The sequence below is a fragment of the Plectropomus leopardus genome, chromosome 23 (genome assembly GCF_008729295.1).
Source record: "Plectropomus leopardus isolate mb chromosome 23, YSFRI_Pleo_2.0, whole genome shotgun sequence".
Classification (NCBI taxonomy): domain Eukaryota; kingdom Metazoa; phylum Chordata; class Actinopteri; order Perciformes; family Serranidae; genus Plectropomus; species Plectropomus leopardus.
Window position 1 is genome coordinate 4072051 of NC_056485.1, and position 25115 is coordinate 4097165.

General features: G+C 37.9%; 1 protein-coding gene across 2 annotated transcripts in view; it reads left to right on the forward strand.

The window, feature by feature from the left end:
- dock11 (dedicator of cytokinesis 11) overlaps nt 1-25115 on the forward strand; it is a 93741-nt gene that overhangs the window by 19579 nt on the left and 49047 nt on the right. For both annotated transcript variants that reach the window (XM_042512383.1, XM_042512384.1), the window contains exons 9-23: nt 34-113; nt 1449-1532; nt 1743-1883; nt 5573-5851; nt 12205-12327; nt 14195-14277; nt 15366-15488; nt 15725-15801; nt 16857-17041; nt 17664-17729; nt 19960-20052; nt 22464-22587; nt 23308-23420; nt 24012-24095; nt 24207-24296. In XM_042512383.1, coding sequence (XP_042368317.1) covers nt 34-113; nt 1449-1532; nt 1743-1883; nt 5573-5851; nt 12205-12327; nt 14195-14277; nt 15366-15488; nt 15725-15801; nt 16857-17041; nt 17664-17729; nt 19960-20052; nt 22464-22587; nt 23308-23420; nt 24012-24095; nt 24207-24296 — 1745 coding nt within the window. The remainder of the gene's footprint in view (nt 1-33; nt 114-1448; nt 1533-1742; nt 1884-5572; nt 5852-12204; nt 12328-14194; nt 14278-15365; nt 15489-15724; nt 15802-16856; nt 17042-17663; nt 17730-19959; nt 20053-22463; nt 22588-23307; nt 23421-24011; nt 24096-24206; nt 24297-25115) is intronic.

The following is a 25115-nucleotide window of genomic DNA, read 5'->3' on the forward strand; positions in this document are numbered from 1 at the left end:
ATTTATTTATTATCATCATCCCTTTTAAATCAGACGACGACACTGCCAGCCAAGGTAAAGGTGAGAGCCTCCTGGAGAGCCTGGGGAGGAGCTTACACCCTGAACTCATGAAGGTAAGAAGAACGCATATATTTAAATGAATGCAAACAGACTGGCTGAGGTGGTGAGATATAGATGTGCAGAATCATTAAAGGACTACTTCACCTTCAGAATGACCAATTGTATTTGTTTGGGAAGTACTGAGCATACAACTAGATTAGGGATGCTAATTTAAAATGTTTTAATAGCCAATTGCCTACCCTCGTCAACCTATCATTGACTAGTAACAGCCAGGATAAAACCTCATTTTACTGTAGACCTGCATGTAGTGTGTTGCTTAGCTCAGTGCCTCTTACGTTTAGAGTTTTATGGTACGACTTGTATTATTCTGCATGAGTTGTGTGAGAGCTTGTAAATTAATGTTTTGCTATAGTTTTGTTGTCAAAAGTGGATGCAGATTACTTCAGTATATGAAGACTGTTCACCTTTTTTAGGTTGTCCATTCAGTGACTATAACCAAATTTTCTTTACAAATTCAAGGCAACGCATGGTGAGGAACTGATATACAAATGATCATTTTGCAAGTGAAGTATTCCAAGTGTATTCTCTTTTTTTTCTTCATCATGGTATTTGTCTGTATCCCTCGTGGGCAGTGTTATTAATATAACTATATTTCATTTCTCAAAAGAAAAAAATGACACATCTGTTCTCAGACATTAGTCGGAGCTTTTATACTAGACCAAATGTATAATCTTGTTTATGGATATCTCCATGATGGAAGAGATTTAAAAGAGCAGCTCTTTGTTGTATTTTCCGTGTTTGAGTCTGTTTTCGGAGCCTGAACGCAGCCGTGTTCTACAGAGAGCGTGCTGTTTTCATATGTCTGTGAACCCAGAGCTGCACACAGACAACAAAGCCCTCTGTGCTCTGTGCTGCTGCTTCACTGCTGTTAGCTCTGGGCCACTCCAGCTCTGCTTCCCCCTCTCTACACTCAGGATCACTAGTTAGCGTGTCTGCAGGCTGGTCACAGCGAGAGCAGAAACAAAGGGGGAGGAGAAGAGGGGAAGGAGATGGATTAGGGCTCTTACCGTGACCTGAGGGTTTGATATGTTTGTCTCCGTTAGATGCTCTTCTCCTCCTTTTTGTCTGTTGAGCGATTGTCTTATTCTGTGTTGGTTAACTAGCAGAGAGAGGCAACTCAGTCTGCTACTTTTCTTTTGAATCAGTTTTTGGCCTGATAAATATTTCAAACTAAAAGGCATAATTAAAATTGCAAGAACGCGGGGTATCAACGTGGCTAAATAAATTCCAAATGCCCAATACATTTTAGTGTGCATACAGTACTCTTTGTCTCTTTGTGTGTGTGTGTGTGTGTGTGTGTGTGTGTGTGTGTGTGTGTGTGTGTGTAGTACGCCCGGGAGACCGACCAGCTCAATAAGATCAACAGGAACGAAGGCAGACAGAAGCTTTTCTCTCTGGATCCTGAGACACAGGTATACAACATGTTTCTTTTAACATGCGCTTATCTTATTATTTATTTATTTCACTATCGATTCACACTATTTGGTCTCTCCTCCTCTTCCTTCTTTCACTGCCCACATCCTCGTTTATCTCCCTCCTCTCCACTGGATCAATCTCTTCTCTTCTTTTTGTTTTATATTCTGCCTTCTCTTCCTCTCTCCTCCCTCCTGTCTGATATCCAGAGGCTGGACTTCTCAGGCATCGAGCCAGATGTGAAGCCATTTGAGGAGCGTTTTGGCCGCCGGATCGTGGTCAGCTGCCACGACCTGACCTTCAGTCTCCAGGGCTGCGTTAGTGAGAAGGGCGACGGCGTCCTCACCAATGTATGTCATTACCTCACTTCCAGAACAGTCTTTTAAAAAAAAAAATGTATTTGTGACTTTTAAAACCATACCTTCAAAAATACCTTTTTTTTTTTTTACAATTACAATGCCTGTGTAATGCAGATATAGCACAATTTACAGGCTCATTGCATTTCTTTTTTTTTGTTTACCAAAAAAACAGCAACAAAATAATGATGAAATAAATAAATACAATACAATTAGAAAATAAAAAAAAATAAGGCAGAGGTGAAAAACAGACATTGTTACAGTAGTATGTACAGAAATCTTAAATGGGCTATAACACTTAATACTCCTGCCTCCAGTTGCCCTGACCCTACTCCCATCTTTGTTTTATTAATCTTTATCAATATTTTGTTTCAAAAAGTCCATGAAGCTCCCCCAAATATTTTCAAAAACTGTCAGCTTTCCTTTTGTAACATATGTTAGTTTCAACTTTAGTTGTTAGCAACACATGTCGATAAATCCTCAATACATTGTCTGGTATTTGGTTTATTCACATTTTTGTAAGAGTAACAAGTCTTCTAGCACACGGTCACTCTTCCTGGTTGTAAAATCACATAGATAAATACCCAAAATGCACTACTTTGGCCAACAAGGGATCTTCAGTTTTGTTTTTTCTCTATTTTCATTTCCATTTTTTGCCTCATCGTTTTGTTAAATGTAAAAGCAAATATATAATACTTCCATATCCACATATGCTCACATACTTACACTGACACACACATACACTGAAGCATTTACGTACTCGTGTATAACTGTCCATCCCAAACTCAGTAAGCTTAGTAAACTATATACACTGGAACTGAGTGTGCATTGCTACAGGTCCTGTTGAATGTGGGATTATACATTTAATCAGTTTATTCCAGATTTGATCCTCAAGATTCATTTTATATTCAGATAATATGATTCCATTACTACCTCTACTGCCTTGTGTTCCTCACCATTTATATAAACATAAGACCTTATATTCATAAAAGAAATTAAAGCAAGATTTTATTTTATTTTATTTTACCTTTATTTGATAGGATAGATTAGAAAGAGGGGATGACATGCAGTAAAGGGAAATGAGCTGAAATCAAACCCACGACCGCTGCAACAAGGACTTGGCCTTTGTAAATGGGGCACCTGCTCTACCAGCTGAGCTAACGGGTGCCCAGAATTCAAACAAGATTTAAAAATAGAAATAGGCACATTGGTGTTAGACCTAAAAGACCCAACTAAGGTTTAAAAGGTGATCACAAAAATATCAGAAAAATCTCTGGTGATTTTTGTTTCTGTGTGTACTTCAGCTTATCTAGTCACAACACACACTCCCGCTTTTAACATTGCACAACTTCTACCACGCTCGCCCTCTGCAGCGCTGCCCCAAAAAAATACACCTTCATTATTCATGTTGGCCTGTCTGGAAGCAATGGAAAGAACCAGACCAAAAAAAACAGCACAACCACGTATTGAGACAGCTAGACCTTTTTTATGACCACTTTACACCAAATAATCGAAATCAGTGGAGCGCACAACACACCAAACGACTTTTCAAGTGTGCATTTCCACTGTTGGAGTCAGATCAGAGTTTTGCCTCGTTTGACTCTCATGATCTCCATCCTTTTTGTCTAGGGTGGTTATAAAACTCAGTCTGCGCTGTCTTAAGGAAGCCCTTCTCTTGTCTTTGCGTTTTAAAAGTAAACATGTATGATATTATCAGAAGTTTATAGTCTTGGCTCCAGCAAATGGTGACTTTTATGACGTGAACATCTTCAACTAATAGCTGCGCTCTCTCCAGCACCAAAAAGAAAACAGGAAATCAGGTAAAAATAAACATGGAGGTGTCTCCAACTAGTGAAGTTTTGAAGTTAAAAAGGGTCTGTTTTTGATTCAGCGTGTATCTGACTCTCTCAGCCAGCACTTATTTTAGTGAGAAGTAATCATTTTTTAAACAGTTTCCCTCTCATTCCTTTCACTAAGATAACACAGCTAACCAACAGAGGCTGATCGCGAGAGCTGAGGTGACGAAATCCAAAATGTAAAGTTAGTCGACAAATACGCTTTTATCTTTCTGGATTTTATTGATGCCGAATTGACAAGAGTCAAGAGTACTGCCTTACACCTTTAATCTTTTGTTTCTAGAGTTGTTGTTTTTTTTGCAGACATGTTTGAAAATTTCCACTAGGAGCAGGATGGGAAAGAAATTTGTTGTAGTCTTGAAAATACAGACCCTACAAGACCCCCAGTCTTTACAAAATGAAAGCTCACATTGAGACGTGAGAGGGGGGTCACATTTTAGTCTTTCACTGTATCAAAAACAAGATTTTATCCTGACATTGGGAAGTTGTGTGCAACAATCAATTGAAAAGTAATAAGTTGTTTGGCCCGCAAACAAACTTTTTTGCTCCCAATAAACAAAAACTTTAGGTTATGCAAGAAGTGGGTCTGATAAAGGAGGAAACGTCCTCGATGTGCTCTATGTGAGGAACTCCTGGCAACATGAGACAGCAGTTTGGAGCGTGTGTGAGCACCGCCGCTGTCAGAGTGGATTGCTGTTGCCATAAAACATTGAGTTGGTGCATTAGAGGGGCTGCTGGGAGAAGGAACTGACTCATAATTGTGGTTTAGAAGCAGCACGCTCTCTCTCTCCTCCCTTTCTTCCTCCCCTCCTCTCCCTCCTCAGTCTCTGATAATGTTTATTGGATGGAATTTGGCTCGTCCATCGTGCAGGAACCATCCATTTGGGCAGAAGCGCACAGTCATTGAGAAACGTGTGGGCGAGCTAATGTAGAGCCAACATTTGCTCCCAAACTACAGATGAACTAAATAGGAATTAAACCTAAGACACAGAAATGCAACATTTTTTATGATTATCAGTGATGGAATGTAACAGAGTACAATAACTATGTGTTTAAGTACAAATTTTAGGTACTTCACTTTAGTATTTTCTCTTCAGGTCACTTTCTGCTTTTACTCCACAACATTTCAGAGGGAAACTTTTTACTTCAGTACATTTACCGGAACACTTTAGTTAAGTTACAGATTAAGATGTTTGCATAAAAACGTAATAAGATTTTTTTTTTTTTATTAAATCACTTAACAGTCTATACAAGTACAGTTGCAATGATCAGAATCGATCAGTCAGTTGACAAAATTAATTGCCAGTTGTTCTGATAAACATTGAAGTCTTTTTCTTTTTTAAATAAATTAGAGTTTTGAGGGTTTTTTAAATTATTTTTTGTTTTTAAATAATTTAGAGTTGTATGGTGGTTTTTTTCTTTCTTCTTTCTTAAAAATATAGAATTTTGGTTTTAAGTAATAGATTTTTGTGCACCGGGTTGTTGAAATACTTTTTCCTGAATATTCTTACTTACTTTTACTTAATGCAGGACTTTATAGTAACAAAATATTTTCACATTGTGGTGTTAGTACTTTTGCTTAAGGATCTGAATACTTCTTACATCACTGATGATCATAGTGTTTATTCTGATGTATTTTGGCTCAATTTATTTTTCTTTATGTAGTCCTAAAACTTCTGAAGAAATGCATATTTTGGGTGAATTCTTAATGGAGGGATTAAGCGAAATAAAGCGTGAAATGCGATATATAGTGAATGAATCTAGGATTATCATAAACCCTGGCTGATGTATTAAAGTGTGAAAAACGCTGTCTCTGCTGATCCTCAGGTGGAGCCGTTCTTCATCAGCCTCGCTCTCTTCGACGTCTCCAAGAGCTGCAAAATCTCAGCAGACTTTCATGTTGACCTCAACCCGCCCTGCGTCAGGGAGATGCTGACCGACACCTCGGGCCAGCTATCTCCTTCATCCGACACAGAGGGTGGGGGAGGAGGAGGCAGGGAGCCAGGAGGGGGAGGTGGAGTCATGGTGAACGGAGACTCGGCAAAAGGGAACGGCCTGCCGGTTCTTCAGAGGGTGTCTGAGGCTCTGCTGCGCTTCCCTACACAGGTAGGAACATGGCCGTGATTAGCTGTTTGATTGAGGAAATGACTCATTGAGTCAATGACAGTGAACAGCCTGTGAGAGGTATGTGTGCCACCTGAATCACTGTTGTATCACTCACACTCATCACACAATGTTCTGTTCTTTTGTGTAACATCTTTTAACAACAATATCTCCTGAAAAAAAAAGGAATCTGCTAGACAAAGTCAGTCTGTGTGTGTCATCATGGTAAGATATGCTGCTTGTGACACCTATTGTTGTGGGAACTACCACAAAAGCGATTTTGTAGGTGTTTATTTTATTTTTCAAGTCCTGGATTACTGGTTTGCAGCTGAAGTGATTCCATCACAAGATAATCTATAGTTTATATTCATGATACTAAAAAAAAAAAAGAAAGTTATTGTTTAGTAGTGCTTTAAATTTAACAAAATACATTTAAATATGATTAGCACTATAGGTGGGGACCATCTTGCCATGGGATCACTTCAGCCGCAGTAACAATCCACAATTTAAAAGGACTTTGGGCCAGGGGCGTAAAGAAGGGTGGCCAATTCCTAGCCCCCTTCTTTTGGACCACATCCATCTACAAACTCTGCCTTCATTTTGATTGCAAGTATACACATCAGGGTTCCACATACATCATACATTTATTTGAGGTGGCCACCACAATTAAATTCATCTACTTCCATGTATTGAATATGTAATATAATTTTGGAGCCGAAGTATCATTAGGAGTGCCGTATATATATATATATGTTATGTTAATGATTGCATCACGCTCTCAAAGTGCAGAGCGTACTCTGGGCACAGATGGAGCAGCAGAATGGCAGATGACGAAACTAACCATTAATTGCGCTGGGCCTAAAAGTTTACATTCACCAGCTTCTGCAGGATCTGCTACGCTCATCCATCTATTTGATCTGATCAGCTCTGACTGTATCAACAGATCAATTATTCACCCTGTGACTGCTGCTGAGTTCTGCCTGCACTGTATTCAGGGACCTGCAAAAACGTCCCAACTCAGAGAGGGATCAAAGATTGAAAAAAAGAGGACACATACACATACAAGATGAAAAAAAAAATGGAATTTGCTGACTGCCGTCATCCATCTTGTATGTTTGTGCCGCTATCACATTGACAGAATCTCTCCACAGACAGACGTATAAATACCTAGCAAAATACTCCAAACTGCTTTTTGTGGTAGTTCCTGCAACAATACCAGGATCAAACTTTGCCATGATTATAAACAGACTCAAGAGGTGAAAACAGTTACCAGCCGTCCAGTGAATATACCAAGATTACATCTGGTGGTACATTTGACGGGTGAAGGAAGAGTTTATCAAATCAGTGACAGTAATGTATCTGCTATACTTCTAAGGCAAGTGACTTAAAGGTCTTTATTTGGATTTTCTGTAGTTGTAGTAATAGCAGTTAAGTTTGTGTTGTATTTCTGACAGTGGTTTGTTTAGGTTGATGCTATTTACTAACGGGCAAAAGAGTTTTGGCAGCATGTGTCTTCCTGTTTGGTTAGAAGTTTTACTGATCATGTGAAACTGTGAAACTGTGTGAAATTTTTTCAACTGTTTATTTCTCTGGTGTTCATGGCAATTAGGCCACATGAAGAACTAGCTGAAAATGAGCACGAGCTCAGACTGTGGTTTGTTTTTCCTCTGTATTCTTTGGTCTAGTGTCCCAGCATTGGGAACTACTGAGAGTCAGATGTTAATAACTTTGTCTTTGTAGCTTTTAATTGTAGTGCTTTGGTGTTGTTTCTTGTTTTTTTGTTGAGATTATGTTCTTTACTTAAGCAAGATGAAAAAAACTGACACAACAGTTACGGATGAAGACATACGAAAGAGAAAGCTTTAATCTAAAATATTCAGTGTAACAGAATGCTACATTTTACCCTCTTGTCCATCTAAAGACACCATAGATTGACTGTTTGAAACCCCAGAAAACACCGTTGTGTCCTTAAGAGACCTTTTAGTTCCTCTTCTGAAACGGAAACACACTAAGGATTTAAAACTGAATCATTAACCTACACCCTACATTTTCTAAGCTTCATCACGTTGTGGTTTGGTGCTGTCTAGTGTTGCATTGCTTTGAAAATGTGCACACAGATTTCTGTGAGGTGACACACTGCTGTGTTCAAGACTCAGCAATCTGACTGCAGCTGGCCTGGCTGCAGAGGAGTGACCACATGATGGATTCCCTGTTCACCCTTATGTCAGAGGACTCCACTGACATTATCATGATGGATCTCTTTATCCAAATACTTTACTACTAATACTCTTCATCCTAGTCTGATGAAAATTTCTCATCTTGAATTCTCCCTTCAGTGTGCTGTGTAATATTTCTGGACGGTGAGCGTGTCTCCAGACAATGATTGGTCCATGTCCAACCTTTAAGAAACCCTGAATGGAGCCATGAGGCCTCAGTTTAGCTCATTCAGCAAACATTTGCAAGTGATTTTAGAATCTCTGTGGTTTGCCAGTTGTTCATCAGCCCAGTGCTTGTTGATGTGAGCTTTATGTCTTGTCACTTCTCTTCGCTTTTTTCAAGAGTTCATCAAGAGTCAAGAGTTCATTGAGGAAACAGTAATGCCCATGTGACAGTGATTCTGTTGGCTCAGGCTCTTAACTCCTGCAGGTGCAGTGAGATCAGTACACAAACACACACACACACACACACACACAGCTTGGCCACTCAGCATGACTTGTGCCTGTTATAAATTAGCAGCAGTTAGGTTATAAAACGTACTCAGATACTTACTTTCCACTTCCGTGATAAGAGACACGACTGGGCTATCACGGCAGTAATTACAATACAGAAACAACCTAAAGGGGACACATTATGATCATTTCCAGGTTCCTGCTTGTATTTAAAGTTTCTATTTGAACATGTTTACATGCTTTAATGGTCAAAAAACACTGTTTTCCTCATACTGTCTAAGATGCTCAGTTCTGGTCCCTTTAACACCGCCCCTGAAAAAGCTGAGTGCGCTCTGATGGGTCAATGTTTCAGGGTCTTCCATATCTCAGCGTCTCTGTACCGTCATCTCTGTGCTGTTATCGGATAGACCATAACAAATCACCAATAAAAGCTTCTAAACACAACTGGACATGCTCCAAAATCAACTTGAGTCACTATTAGGTAGATACCAAATAACCAATAACCAAATTGTATTTTAAATTCTGCTGAAATTTAAGGCATTTTGTGCTGTGTATTATGAGCATTGCATATTATCCTAAAAAACATTAAAACAGCTCATCAAGTAAAATCAAAATGCTGCGAGAAAATGTCATCTTTGTTCCCAGGAAGACAATATTTTATAGGTTATTAAAATGTAACGTCACCGTTCTTTAATCTGGACATTATTTTCCATGTTTTTGTTTCTAAAACCTCCTGCAGACCGTGAGGTTTTTGCACTCATAGATTTAGTGCAGCTACACTGTGTGACGTAGATTTTAATAAACTTGGGTACAACATCAGGTTTGATGTGTGCAGACTGTGCGATGACGTCACCTACTGAATCATGGGCTGCAACATACGTCCATCGATGTCAATACGCAAGAACAAAACGTCCTCGGCATTTGACATCCATCTACGCCACTGTAGAGGAAAACTTAAAACAAAAAAACATGAATGGAGCTCTATAGTGGCATTTATGTGTGTTGAAAAAAGTTGAAGAAGAAAAGGAGAATGTGGACGGAATCAGAATATTTATTAGCATCTATTAACATTTAGCATGCACTAAATGTAACATCAGTCACACAGTGTGATAGTCATCCCAAATTTCTGACAGTCTGAATGTTATCCCAGGCTGAACACACGACTGTGACAACTGTGTGATGTAGGACACCGTTGTAGAGCCACGACCGAAGATATCGCCACACTCCTGTCATGATCATTATCCTTCACATGAGCTAGCTCAAAAAAACAGGGTTAAGTGAGTGAAAACCAATTTTTGACATTGGCCTAGTAATGAGAGGGAGGGCTGCAGCTGGCGGCGGTGCAATGCTCACACTGTAACCAGATGGGCCAATTGTTCGGAAGCGTCTCTTTGTCTTTCACTTCATCCCGATATTTTGTTGGTGCAATTTTGAAATGCGTAAACACGAACCTTGTTTTGTTTTGTTTTTCTAATCTTTTAGATGGCATTAAACTGTGTTTGCTGTACACCGACACAACAAACTGTTACAGCACTATTCTCTCAAACTCTCACTTGTGTTTTCAGCGTTGTTTTCCTGCCACATCTTGTGAGGTTTTGGAACAACATTTTTTGAATGACACTTAGACACAATAACAGACAGACTGGATCAAGTGAAAGGTAAAGAGACACTTAATGTCTCCACCTTTAATGAGTGTACAGTGACAATTGCCCCATCTGGTTACAGTGCGAGCGTTGCATGGCAACATCCTCTCTCTCAGTACTGATCCACTTTAAAAAAATGTTGCTCGCATCAGTCACTTAGACACAAAAACATATGAAAATAGGGTCCAGGATGAGGAACTCCAAAGCTACCCTTTAAATGTGTACATCAAAAAAATAATACCTTTAGTAAGAAGTTTAATACACCAGTATTTCTGATGCCGACTTGAGATTTGAGAGCAACGTTTAATGGACCAGTTTGATGATTGCACACACCTTTATTGAGAAGATGAATTGGGAAAAGTCAAACAAGCACCAGAGCAAAAACAGTATTTCTGACAGAGAATGTAGCACTCAGTAGCAGGTCAGGCTGATATACACAGCGACAAAGCTGCTGTCATAAAATAATAGATCTGTTCCAAGTCTAATTTATGGACTTAATGTTACATTAAGCCAGCCGACATCTGCGAAAGTTCTCCACCAGCAGAACACACACATACAAACACATGCATACAAACACAGCAGGCTCTACCTCTGTGATTAGAGTGCAATTATAGCCCGGCAGACCACAGTTTAATTTAGGTGCATTGGGCGCGGTCCAAGGACAGAGCCTCCACTTGCTTTATGTCTCCACCGCATCATCAGCTCTCAGCCTCTGTTCCACTCCATTGCATAATTCACAAATCTAATAAGTCAAAGTGCAAATGTTAAGGAGTGTCCCCTTCCTACAACCCAGCAGGTGGTGTTTGCAAAAAGAGAACACTGTGTACAAACTATTCCAGGAAGTATGATGAAAAAATGAATTTAGGAACTTTCTTCTCATGTTTTGCAAAATGTATGCAGCCGTTTGCTGTTGCGTTAAAACTCTGAGGATCATTACGTTGAGCTGCTCAAATATTGTTCCGGTTCCAAGTTTATTTGTGTTTTGTTTGTTTCTTTTTTTAAGAGTACATATGCAGCCAGACCTTATTTCAGATTATTATTGTTGAAAAAAGAGAGTCTATTATTATTAGTAGTAGTAGTAGTAGTAGCAGCAGTAGTATTAGTTTTAGTCCTGTCTGTTGTTTGTTTGGGTCTTTTTTGGAATTTGCATTTTTTATTTTTTTGTTTGTTTCTTTCTTTTCTTGAGAAAAACATATTTTTGTAACTGTTGCTTGTATGAATAATATACAACATATACTTCCAATTCTAATTTATTCATTTTTTAAAAATTCTATCTCTCTCCCACTTTAATGTTAAAAACAGAAAATGATAAAAGTATGCAGTGCTGTATTATGTTCACATTTTCTTAAAATTCCAATAAAAATGTAAAATGAAATAAAAACTGAGGTTTAGGTGGGAGAGGATGGACATGACTGTGGCTTGGAGGGCAACCAGGGAGTGTGTGTGTGTGTGTGTGTGTGTGTGTGTGTGTGTGTGTGTGTGTGTGTGTGTGTGTGTGTGTGTGTGTGTGTGTGTGTGTGTGTCTGACTGGCACAGAGCTAGTCTCCTCTAAGATGTGTATTATTAATGTGCAGTTTGTCTACATGTATTTTAATTTAATAGTCGTGACGATGGTGCATCTGCTCCCTTGGAAGTGTCACTCAGTTTCATTACAGCTGCATGGTTTATGTCCGAATGTAATTTCTGTCCCCTCGAGATTGTTTGTGTGAACTGACACTACAAGACTAAAGACAGCCCCATCACGCCAGACCCAAAATAGATGTGAGCCCCATGTGGTTTTCCTGTATAACTTTGGCCAACAGCAGCCACTTCCCCTGCACTTGCCTTGTAGAGAAGCAGTGGATGAATTTGAAACTAAAAAGACATCTCAGGTTTTGAATTACTGATGACGAGTGCCTATTTATTTGAGTACCCAGCAGTTTGGATAAAGTGGTTTCTAGAGGGAGGGTTGCTCACAGTCTGATCCACAGATCTTGCTGCATAATATATCATTAAGTCCCAGGTCTAATTAGCCTCCTCGTTCATTTCTCCCTCTCTCCTGCAGGGGATCTTTTCAGTGACCAACCCTCATGCAGATATCTTCCTGGTGGCCCGGGTGGAGAAGGTGTTACAGAACGGCATCACACACTGCGCCGAGCCGTACATCAAGACCTCTGACATCAGCAAGGTCCACTGCCCTACTTTGCTTTTCACCTCATTTAAAGGAACACTTCATCCACAAAATTACCATCTGTATATCAGTTCCTGTGTTATGCAGAATTTGTGAACAAAACGTTTTTGCATGCCTACACTGTAGTCAGAGAATCCAAAAAAGGCAACAACATTGCTCATGAATGGGAGTTATCGGGGTCCGCATTTAAGAACAGCAAAACTATGTCAAATTTTTTGTTTGCAAACTCTTATACAACTCTCGTTTTTCCAGTCATTTGCTTAGTACTTACAAAACACATGCATTTTTCTTTAAATTTAACAATAAAAAACACCACCACCTATATGAGTGTGTGGTGTGCATTTTAGTTGAAAACTGAAGAAATGTCCCACAAACTTAAAGAAATTAGTTAAAAAAAAAAAGTTTAAAGAAGGGGGTGGTGTTAGAAAAATATACCAAAAAAGGGGAAAAAATGTCCAGAAAGCAATAGTTATTGTTGCCATAATATTAGTTTTGAATTACGTTACAAACAAACAAATTGATTGAAATCGACTTTTGGGGTCATTTTCCTGTTGGTTTTTGCTTTATTCTTTTCTTTTCTTTTTTTTTCTTTCTTTTTTTGCTTATTTTCAGGTAATTTTCTGTAATTTTTATACTTCTTTCTTACAATTTGTTTGGCAATATCTGGTTAAGTTTCTCATTGCCTTCTCCCCATGCTTTTTTTTATGAAATCATATCAACGCCAGTTTTCATAGGATAAAGTAACTGACATATTTGGGCACTTGCTTAAAATTATTATAAAGTGCTTGCAAAGGATAGAGTTGTAAATTGGCCAAAAGCAGAAAATAAGTTTAATTTGAATTTCATTAATAGAACCACCAGGCTTCAATTAGCCTATTAAACCATAAATGCAAAGTTCATAGAAGAAAAATAATAATATCTGCTGCTGCTGCCATTACATAGGTAGATGCAGACTGAAGGACAATATTCGGAGTCTGGAGCCGCTCTCTTCCCACTCAGTTCAACATCTGTCCTGTTAGCAGGAGCTAACAAAGCAGCAGTTGCTTACATCTGACACTGAACTGCTTAGCGATCTGAACAAACTCACATGACACTGAAATGGCTGACTGTCGTTAAACACGTTAATAACAGTTAGGTAACAATAGCTGTGTGATGCTAACAGTTAGCCCTGTCACTGTGTGAGTACAGGCGGACTCACACCAACTTCTAAATGTTGCAGAGCCTACACTCCTGCAGCAGTAGTCTCAACATGCACCGAGAGCTTCAGCGTGTCAATGAGGCGCCAAGTAAAGCTATATACTACCCGTAGCTTTACAATGAAATAAAGTTTTACTCATTTTATGTAGTAACAAAGATATGTAAGGTTTGGTGGTGATTACTCTATACGTTAAATGAATACATCCAAAGCCAGTACTCAAGTACTCGAGAACTCATACCATGAATTTTTAATTTCAACTTTTTAGTGAAACTTTTTGGTGAAAATGCATGTTTTTGGAACTACTGAGCATATGACTGGATGAATGACACTTTATACTTCACAGGTAGTGTGAGAGTTTGTAAATGGATACTTTGATTTACTTTTGCTTTTGTTACTCCAAAGAATGTTTTCGTTTTTGGGTTCTCCGTTCACGTATGTAGAGAACCCATGCGAGAAAAGGCATGCGAGAAAAGCTTAATTTTCTCCCAGAATTTAAGGTAACGTGTTGAGTAATTGCTGTACAGATGGTCAATGTGCAGGGGGACCTTTCCTTTAAAGACACGCACATGACAAAAGCAGCAGTGAGCTTTCCAGTTTAACACTCTGTCTGTCGCCTCTTCTGTTTTGATTTTGCGTCTTGTGTTTGTCCTTTCTCATGTCTCGCAGACTGCTCAGAAGGTGCTCAAAGCTGCCAAGCAGACATGCCAACGCTTGGGCCAGTACAGGATGCCATTCGCCTGGGCTGCCAAGTAAGACAGGAATAATCCATGAGTCCAGATATCACCCTGTCATGAATCTGTTTGGATTTTTTCTTTGGAATACGAATGCATTAAAGATATCCTTATGATAAATTAACCCTTTAAAATACTAGCGTCCTGGTTTGATATCTTTCAAAAATGTGGGAAGAAAACAGAAAACAGAGCAACAAATGAAGAACGTTCCTAAAATTAGCAAGAACTTGAGAGTATTTCTCATACTCTCAAGTTCTTACCTTAAAAACTATTGAAATAAATTTTAAAAAAGGAAATTACCTGGAAAATTAAAATAATTATGTAACTTGTAATTAAATATGTAATTATGATAATAATTATGATATATAATTATTATTATAAAAAAGAAATAATTACCTGTAAAAAAATGTTTTTTGCTACTTTTTTCTTTTCTTCATAAGACAATTTATTGTAGCTTTTAAAAAAATAATATTCTAAATTATTCTAATTTCCAAATATTACCTGGTGATGAATCTGCTTGGATTTTTTTCTTCATAATAAGAATGTTTAAGATATCCTTATGATAAGTTAATGCTTTAAAAAGAGAAATGGCCCCAAAATTAGCAAGAACCTACCCAAAAATATATAAGAAAATTACCTGAAAATTAGTCAAATAAAATAAAATAAAATAAAAAATGTAAAAAAAGAAAGTGACCTGGAAAAATATAATAATTCTGTCACATACATTTGAATATGTAAATGTGATAATAATTTCATAATATATAACAATTAAAAGGATAATTATGTTTGAAAATAGTTTTTCTCTAACTTTTTTTTTCTTTTTTTCATAAGACAGTTCCCCTAGCTTTTTCAAAAATAATAAAAGTAAAATAAAGTTTCTTATTTCCTACAAGTTTTGGAACATTTCTTAGCAAGTTTCAAGAAACAGCACCAAGTTGCTTAACGTGCAAAAATTTAAATGCTTTTGAAAGGCATCTTAAAGTTGCACAAAAAAGTGATGTCACTATAGTTTTCAAAGGGTTAATGCATCTTTTTTGAAACCATAAAGTCCATTCATGTAGGATGTGTAATGTATAAATGTCAGACATCCTCTCATGTGTTTGCAGGCAGGTGTTCAAAGACGCTCAGGGCAGCCTGGACATGGATGGCAAGTTTTCTCCTCTGTACCGCCAGGACAGCAGCAAAATCTCCACTGACGACATCATCAAGCTGCTGGCCGACATCAGGAAGTGAGTCATGCACCACTCCTCTGCTATTTTAGCCCGCGCTTCGGTTCTGTCGCTCCAAACACTCGGGCCCTTTGCATATTTATGCTCTTAAGTCCTGTTTGAAATGCTAACTCAGGATTCACCTCATGGAGTTCGTGCCGTGAATAAATAAATGGCTCTTTGTAAATGCGGAAAGATTCTATATTCTGACTTGATTGCATCTTGTTCTTACTTTGAATCTTTTTTTCACTCATCAGACCTGAGAAAAGCAAACTCCAGACCATCCCCGGACAGCTGAACGTCACCATCGAGTGTGTCCCACCTGACTTCTCAAGTATGTCGTCATTCCTAAAAAGACGTCTCTCTGTAACAGCAAAGGGAACACACTAAACCTCTGCAACACCATGTAGACACAGTATGATGGAGCATTCTTACTTTTAGCTTTGGAAAAAAAAAAAAAATGCTTAGATTAACCCTTTGAAACCTGGAACGGCATTACTTCTCATGCTGCTTTCAGATGCCTTTCACAAGATTTTAATCGTTTGAACATATGGGTGCTATTTCTTTCAAAAACATGCAATAAAAGACAATGAGCACACTGGTAATAAATGTTCCACAGATTGCAAGAAATAAATAGTTTTAGAATTTTTTTTTAAAGCAAGGGGAAAATGTTAAGGGGAAAAAGTAAAAACTGTATTTAATTTATAATTATCATATTTACATATTATGAACTATGTTACAAAAGTATTAACATTTTAAGCACTTTTTCCAGATCATTTTTTAAAAATAGTTGTTTTTTTTTTAAAAATTTATTATACAGAGTTCAGGTAACGTTTGTGTGCATTACCTGATTATCATAATTACATATTATAAACTATGTTACAAAATGATTATCATTTTTGAGCACTTTTTCTAGGTTTTTTAAAAAATCTTTTTATTTTTATTTTATTTTTAATTTAATTCTAGTTTTACTAACTGTAACACTTCTTTTCTTCATAGCTCATTGCCTTTTTCCTTTGTTTTTGACATAAATCATGCCAATTTGCTCAGGTTTCAAAGGGTTAAAAGATGATGAGAACTTACAGCGAGCAGCTGTGTGAGTCTGCTGTAGCTTGCTGCTGCTGCTGTTGATCTGATTTAGACTGTGGTGTTTCTAAACCAAAAGCAGACAGAGCTTCAGTTTCTTGATCACCAAGATTAAGAAAAACAATAGTAACAAAGTGTAAAGCCCAAATCTGTGGTTCCCTCACCACACATGCAACACTATAATGATATTCTTGTTCCTGGAATGCAAATGATACAATAGAGAATAGAAAGAAAGCCCTTTTAGTTATTTACACAGAATGATTGTGTGTTTACTTAATTAACTCTTATGATCTGTTCCCACAGATACGGTCACTTCCTCTTACGTTCCCGTCAAGCCCTTCGAGGACAGTTGCGAGCGGGTGTCGGTGGAGGTCGAGGAGTTTCTTCCAGATGAAGCCAAGTACAACTATCCCTTCACCACCTACAAGAACCAGCTGTACATCTACCCCCTGCAGCTCAAATACGACAACCAGAAGACCTTCACCAAGGTGTGTGAGTCACAGTGAAGCTCGATTAACACCTGAACAATTTGGTTTGATAACTTGCAAAGAAAATGAGGAGAATGCAACAAGCAACTCAACAAGACATGGTCTTAAAATTAGTAAGAAATCAGAAAAAAAAAGTTACAATAAAATTACCTGAAAGTAAGCACAAAAAGGAGTAAAAAAAAAAAAGTAAATGACTCAAAAAAGTGCTGAAAAATGAAAAAAAATCTGTTTTTAATGTGTCTTGTAACACAGTTTTAAATACATAGTTATAATAACTGTGAACTTGGTTTTCTATTTTTTTAAAATCTATTTTCCCCCTTTTTAAAAAAATCAATCGTCAGGTCACTTTGTTCTTACCTTTTACTAACTTCATTTTTACAAAAGAAATTAAACCAATTTTACTGGCGATCAAAGGGCAACATAGCTGTTAAAGGTGTCTGAAAACAGCACAAGAAAACTGATGTTGATCCAGGTCTCAGAGGGTTAAGAATGGTGATGCTGAGATTGGATGGTGTATTGGTTTCTGTTTTGTAGCTGCCTGCAAAAAGTGAAACTCATATCAGTGATCATTTGCTCTGCCGTATGCATTGACTGACTGACTGTAACATTTCGTCCACACCAGGCGAGAAACATCGCAGTGTGCATCCAGTTCCGAGATTCAGATGAAGAAGGTGCAACTCCTCTAAAGGTGAGCCGTATGAACTGTGTTCTGTGCTGTTAAATGTCACGCTCATGACATACATACATGCATAAAATACAGGCAAATAAGCAGATTATAGAGTCCAGATGTAGTTTTGAAGGAGATTGAAGCAGAAGGTAGAAAAAAAAAGAGGATAGATGTTCGGAGGGATGAATGAAGCACACACTTTATTTCCAACAGAGTAGCAGGAGTCTAAAACAACAATACTGTCATGAGAAGTTGTGGAATGTCCCACAGGAGATTTGATCAGCAGCAGACGCCACAAACATGATGAACTTTTCATTTTATTGCTTTTCACAAAGTGAAAGTCGGAGAGCAGCCGAGGGGCCAGAGAAGGAGAAAGGAAACGCTTCCAGAAGCCGGTTATTATAGCTGGCAGCAGAAGATAATGAATGGTCACTCTTTTTCACTCTCACCCTCTTCCTCGCTATTCCTCTCTGGCCACACATGTCAAATATCTGCGGGTGGAAACAGCCACCGAAGCCCCGCAGATCGTTTTTCTTTTTCGCTTTTCCAGAGGGAGGCAGGAAAACACAAATTCTTTAACTTCAACCGCCAAAACATGTACACTTGATGCCCTTGATTAAGTCGGTCCAGACAGGCAGATGAGCGCGCAGTCATGCGTGTTACACCTCAGATAGCAGACAGTCTGCTCACAGACAATGTCTGAAGCACAGCGAGGCAGAGAGGTGTTTACAAACAGAGATCAGGAGCCAGCAGCAGCAGCACACCTCTCAGGAGATTTCAATCAGAGGCGGCGGAGGCTCGGAGAGGCACAAATCTGACCGAGAGGAAATTCTTTACAAGCTTGAAGAAGATGGGATTTCCCAAAGGTTGTAAATACATAAAATACATTTAATATCTGCTGTGCTGCCTCCATAAATAATGTTGCTGACCAGTCAAACTTACATTCTTAAGGTATGATCTATTTTTGCCTGAATTGTACTTTAACCCTTTGAAACTCAAGCAAATTGGCTTGATTATTGGCAAAAACATTGAAAGAAGGCAATGAGCAGCGATATATATAGAAATGACCCCAAAACGTGTGAAAAAAACACATTAATGACTCACTAAAGCATTGTTTTTTGTTTTTGGTCTCAAACAGCAGTCTGCAGATAGGCAGGTGTCTCACTGAGGTATAACTTCATCTACGATCCCCTTAACCTCCTGATGACAGTCAGATCAGATACTACATCACTTTAAAAACATTGTTTGGAATGAAATTTGCAAATGCAACGTATTTGCTGTTTGCAGCAACTCACAATACCAACATTTTTCCACTGGGGACTGGACCGAGTGAAGCAGGTAGAAAATGTTTGTTTTTTTGGTTTTTGGCCTTGTGTGGTTCAGTGCCTGTATGAACAGGACAGCCTCTCTGACAGATAAGATCCACTTTGCACCACCTGGACCCTTATCCTGATTCAAGTTATCAGGACATCAGCCCCCTGAACTTGCTGCTGCTGTACGGACCCCTGAATGAACTTGTCCCTCACCAGTGTGCAGCGCCTGTGACTGCAACAACAGATCTTTGCTAAAATCTGTGTAATCCCCCCTCCCTCCCTCCCTCCAGCTTCCTCTCTGAGCTGAGAATTTGTCCTCTCCCGTCCTCCAGGCTCATCCAGTCCTCTTGCACAGGCTCCAGATTTTTTTTCTGACCTCACTTACAATCAGGCACAATTTGAATCAGTTGACTCCAGAACTCCGTCCTTCCTCCGGCCGGCTCATTACTGTTCATTACAGATGACTACAACTGTTAGCATCCTAATTACAGCATCGGAGCAGAAGCTTTTCTCCCCTTTTGTCGCCCCTCATTAGAGGTATCCTGACCTGGCCTAGCATGACCTCGCTGCTGCACAGGTTTATGTTTCACAGAGCTTTGGTTTTTCACTGTTTCTCTTACAGGCTGCATTAGTAAAATAACCCCATATTAACATCTGATCATGTCTCTAGTTGCCGTTTGGGAAGAAAAATAAGGTGAACAGCTTTGTAAGGCCTGAAATGTTTTAGTTTAGGCCATGCTTTGATAATTTTAGGTTCTCCTCTCTGCTCTCTCAATTTCTTGTTTAATTCAAAGATGCGATGAAAGACTCACACTCTCACCTCATCTTTAACTCTAAATATTGTCAGTAATCACAGTTTTCTCAGCACTTAATCACAGCTGTGATCTGACACCAAAACGGCCAGAGTGTGATGACTGATGTGTGTGTTTGCTTTTCAGTGCATCTACGGCAAGCCGGGAGACTCGCTCTTTACCAGCAGCAGCTACGCAGCCGTCCTGCACCACAATCAGAGCCCGGAGTTCTACGATGAGGTCGGATGATTCCCTTTGTATCTTTATTACATAAACACTCGTTCATCAGGTTATTGACACTGAATTACATCATGAGAATATCAGAACAACACTGAAAAACTAGGACATTTAGGATTTTAGGACATTTCTAGTATTTTGCTACATTTTTAGGATTTTATGACATACATTTCTAGTAGTTTAGGACATTTCTAGCATTTATGAAATTTCTGTGATATCAAAACCTTTTTAGTATTTTCGGATGTTTCTATGGTTTGAGGACATTTCTAGGAATTTTTGGACGTTTCTAGGACTTTAGGATGTATTAAGGATTTCAGGACATTTTGGGGATTTTGGGACATTGGGGGCTTAGCTAGGACCTGGATGTGTGAGGGGGGTCCTCCACTGGCACTTTTTTTGATAAGTAAGCTCTTTTATGATGCTGTTTTATGCACTCAGGCACCTTATGTATACTTAAAGTACAAAATAATTCCCAGTGTGAATCACTTTATTTTCACTGTGAATCAATTTTCATTGTGAAATGGTTTGGGGGCCACCTGGCACCCTATTGGGGGCTGTAAGTTGAGTATCACTACCCCAGAGCATAAGTTTTTTTTTTTTTTTTTTTAGAGGCAGTTGCTTTAGTCCTCAAAATTCCTCAGCCAGCTCTGAGATAATCCCATAAATGAGTTTAGGGTTTAGCTATGATGTCACACTCTACTGGTCAAACTGTCAGAAACGCCGCTACACACACGAAGGAAGGAGCTCAGCTATAGAGGCATGGTCAGGATACTGTGAGAGACGGAGAGCAGAGGGGGTCCATATGGCCCTGATATCAAACGGATTAGGGTTTTAAGAGCCCCCATACACACCCGCATGCACACATGGAGGCACACTAGCTGGGATTTACCTCCACGTGCTTCAGCTTCCTGTTACCTCGTGGAGCATTTCTGCTCAGAGAGGACAACAATGATCTTTTTCTGCGGGACATATTTTACCCCCATCTTTGTCTTCTCTAGAGATGTGGTTCCCAACTGGTCCAGATTTCTCCTTAGCCATTAATTTAAGGCCCACACAATAGATAACATGATAACCACATATTCAGTTTATTTTTATTTTTTTCACAAAATGTAAACAACACATTGGCTTAGAACACACCGAAATAAAACATAATGCAAGAATATACAGAAATGACACTCCAAAATAAAAGCCTTGTGCCAGAAACTCACCGTTACTTCAAAATAAAATGTATTTTTTTTATAAAGTTGACACATTCATCAGTCACTTGCAGTCCAGTAAGAATGGACCTGCAACCCAATTTTGGAACTGGACCCAAGAGTTGGCAGCCAGTGCTTTACAGCATCGAGTGTACTGAAAAGTGATATATACATTTGATTATTATCAACAGAGGTGGGACCAAGTCATTGTTCTGCAAGTCACAAATAAGTCTCAAATCTTGGCACTCAAGCCCAAAATTAATTCTTAAGACTGACAAGCGCTGCATCAAGTACCAAGTCAAGCCTGACAAGTCCCAGAATCAAGTCCCAAGTCTTGAATCAAGTCCCAAATTAAGACTTACACGTTCAGAGTCAAGTACTTAATCAAGACTTACAAGTTCTGAGTCAAGTTTCAAATCAAGATTTGACATGTCAAGCCCGAAGTCAAAACTGAAAGGGCCAAAGTTTTGATTTTGTGACAAAAATTTGACTTGATTATGACATGATTCCACATCTCTGATTATTGATATAATCATATTCATTAATGCACCAAGGAGTCTGATATTTCACAAAAACCAGCCTTAAAAACTGTCACAGTCTGATGGAGGTCTTAAATGCACTAGCTGAATGATACATACTCATGTCATAAATTGGAGTGTTGTGATATTCATTCATGACATTCTTAAGCAGTTTGGCAGTTACTACATCTGAGTTAGTGGTGAGTTACTGTTGTGAATCTGTATGTGTCACTTCCTGTGAGGAAATCTGCAGTGCAAGAAACAGGGAAACACATTTCCTTGCTGCTGCTGCCCCCTGGTGGATAAAGTGTTTAGTCAGGAATTCACAAACGCTGCATCATATGTGTCTAAAGGGTGTTTAATACCAGTAAAATATAGAAGCAAACAAACATTTTTATGTAATTTCTCAATATTAATTCAAAGATAAGAAAAAGTTGCAATGCAAAGTTACAAAGTTGCAAGGCCGATATGAAGTGAAGATAGTTACTAACTCTGCATGAAAACAAGGCGCCCCACTTTCAATTAATTTTACACCAAAATCTCTTTCATTGGGGACAATTTTGGTATTTTTTTATAAGCAGTACTCCATATCACAACTATATGTAATCAATAATTGATGTCAGTGATGTCCTGGTATGATGTCAGTGAGAATAAAGCAATATTGCAGTAAGTTTAAGGTGACATGTTTTGCTTTGTGCAGGTGAAAATTGAGCTGCCAGTCCACGTTCACGAGAAACACCACATCCTCTTTACCTTTTACCACATTAGCTGTGAGTCCAGCAGCAAGGCCAGCAGCAAGAAGAGAGAGGGAGTCGAGTCTCTGGGTGAGTCTGCAGGGAAATTCTCTCTGTCACTTTATTTAAGTGTGTCCCTGAATGCAACATTCGTAAAAAAGAAAATAAAATGACATTGCTGTCTATAGTCAGGAATTATATATATTTATATACTATATATTATAGTCTGGAATTTATACACAGCAATTTTCAGGCCTGGAAAAGATTTGGAAAACTAAATATACCCTAAAAGTTTAGGAAAAGTCATTGGAATATTTTTCACAGTCCTGTCTAATAACACATGATGTGTACAGGTACCATCGGAAATTTTGAAAATCCAAGGATAATTTCTGTTTTTACAGTTTCTGGCCGTATTGAATGGCATCCTTTTTGCTGATTATTTTTTTTATTTTTAAATAGAAATCATAAATATTCAGTTCTCATCCTGATCTGAATCCACTACTTTTTTTAAATAATGCATATTTTACAAAGCTATTGTATAGTTATGAAAAAGAACTGATCAGGAGTATTATTGGTTGTTTTAGAGAATATATGGTATTTAAGTTAAGTAAGTCATTGAAAAGTCATGGACATTTATTAAAAATGTGTATTAATCCTATGCAGTGTTCATGTTCTTAGAGGATTCCTGAATTCCCCCAATTTATTTGTAATTTATTTAACTTATAGTGTATTTGGTTTTGTTCTGTTATATTATGTATCCTCATAAATGCGGCTCAGTAAGTGAAATTCATCTACTTTGTTGTGTTTCAGTTGGTTACTCGTGGATGCCGCTGCTGAAAGACGGGAGGATGCAGTCAGTGGAGCTCCAGCTGACTGTAGCAGCCACTCTGCCAGCTGGATACTTGTGTCATGACACCAGGAAGGTAAGTCCAGTGCATCACTTGGGATATTTCGGAATTACACTGAGATGCTCACTAATTATTTTTATAGATATTTATTAATTATTTTGAGAAAAAAAATCAGAATTTCAAGAAACTCAGTCATTGTTTGAGAAAGTTTCTTATAATTTTGACATAATAATTACTTTTTTGGAGGAAATTTCTCATTTTTTTTTAGATGCTAAACCATTATTTTGGGATACTATATCATCATTTTGAGAAAGTTTCATTGTTTTGAGATAATTACATTTTTTGAAAATGTAGAATTTTTAGATACTATGTTATTATTTTGAGATACTAAGTCATGGTTTTGAGAGGGTTTCTAATAATTTTGAGATGTTAATCTTTATTTGAAGACATTACTCTTGCTTTAAAGATACTAGCTCATTATTTGAAGATACAACATCATTATTTTGAGATACAAGTTTCTCATAATTTTAAAATATTTACTTATTATTTTGAGATAGTTGCTATTGTCTCATCCAAATCCCACCAATGGACAAGGAAAAATGAAGGCTAATAGATAACTTGAAAGCTAAATGTCCACATTTATAACTTTTGTGTGTTCTTCTACAGTCCCACCCAGATATTAAATGGGTGGAAAATGCCAAGACACTGTTCAAAATGAGGACCCATGTGGCATCAACAATATATGCTCAGGTCTGACTCGTTGTTCTTTAGTCATTCTTTAAATACCCACATACATGTACAGAATGCATTAAGATAGTTGTGTCTATGGACGATTCTAATATTGTGCGGTGTACTCCACAGGATCTGCATCTACACAAATTCTTCCAGCACTGCCAGCTGATGGGGACAACGTCAGAAGGCAACCCAGCAGAACTGATCAAATACCTGAAGGTGAGATACCGTGACAGTCAGGGATCAGTTTACAAAACCACTAGGATGCAGCCCCATATAATGTAGTATTTGTGTTTTCTTACTATATCTGCATGGCACTAACAAACTCCCATGTACTGTAAAGCCTACTGTTTTTTAAGCAATTTTTGGGTTTCTCTAGGGGTGGAAATCAACAGAGGCCCATATTATCATGATACTTAACCCTTTGAGACCTGAGCAGCTTGACTTGATTTCTTGATTTTTAACAAAAAATTGGTAAATAAAAAAAAAAAATAAAAAAAAAAAAATTTGCAAAATAGATAGAAAAACAAAAAACAAAAAAACAAATGAGGAAATTACTGGGAAAAATAATAATATTTAATTTAATAATAATAATAATAATAATAATAATATGATAATTATAAATATAGTTATGTGGAATTTTATCCCTTAGCTTAAATCAATTAAAATTATTTTCTAACTCTCTTCTTGTTGAAGGTGTTTACTTAAGGAAAGTGATGTTGACCCAGGTTTCAAAGGGTTAAGTCATAATACAGTGTTATTGTGATTTTAAATGTGTTGCGATATGCCGAGTCTTGCAGTAACATGTAGTGCAATATATTGTGATTTACTCTTTTTTAAATGGAAAATTATGTCCCCAAAGGAAGACTTTGTCAACATCTCTGTTAACTCATGAGATAAAGTTTTCAGGCTTCATCTCACTTTATTTTTATTGCAGCAAAATGTATCTGTTGGACTGAAAAAGTAATTAATTTTATTATTCAAGTAGGCTACAAAAATATGATTTTTTTGTAGTATAAGTAACATTGTATAATGGAA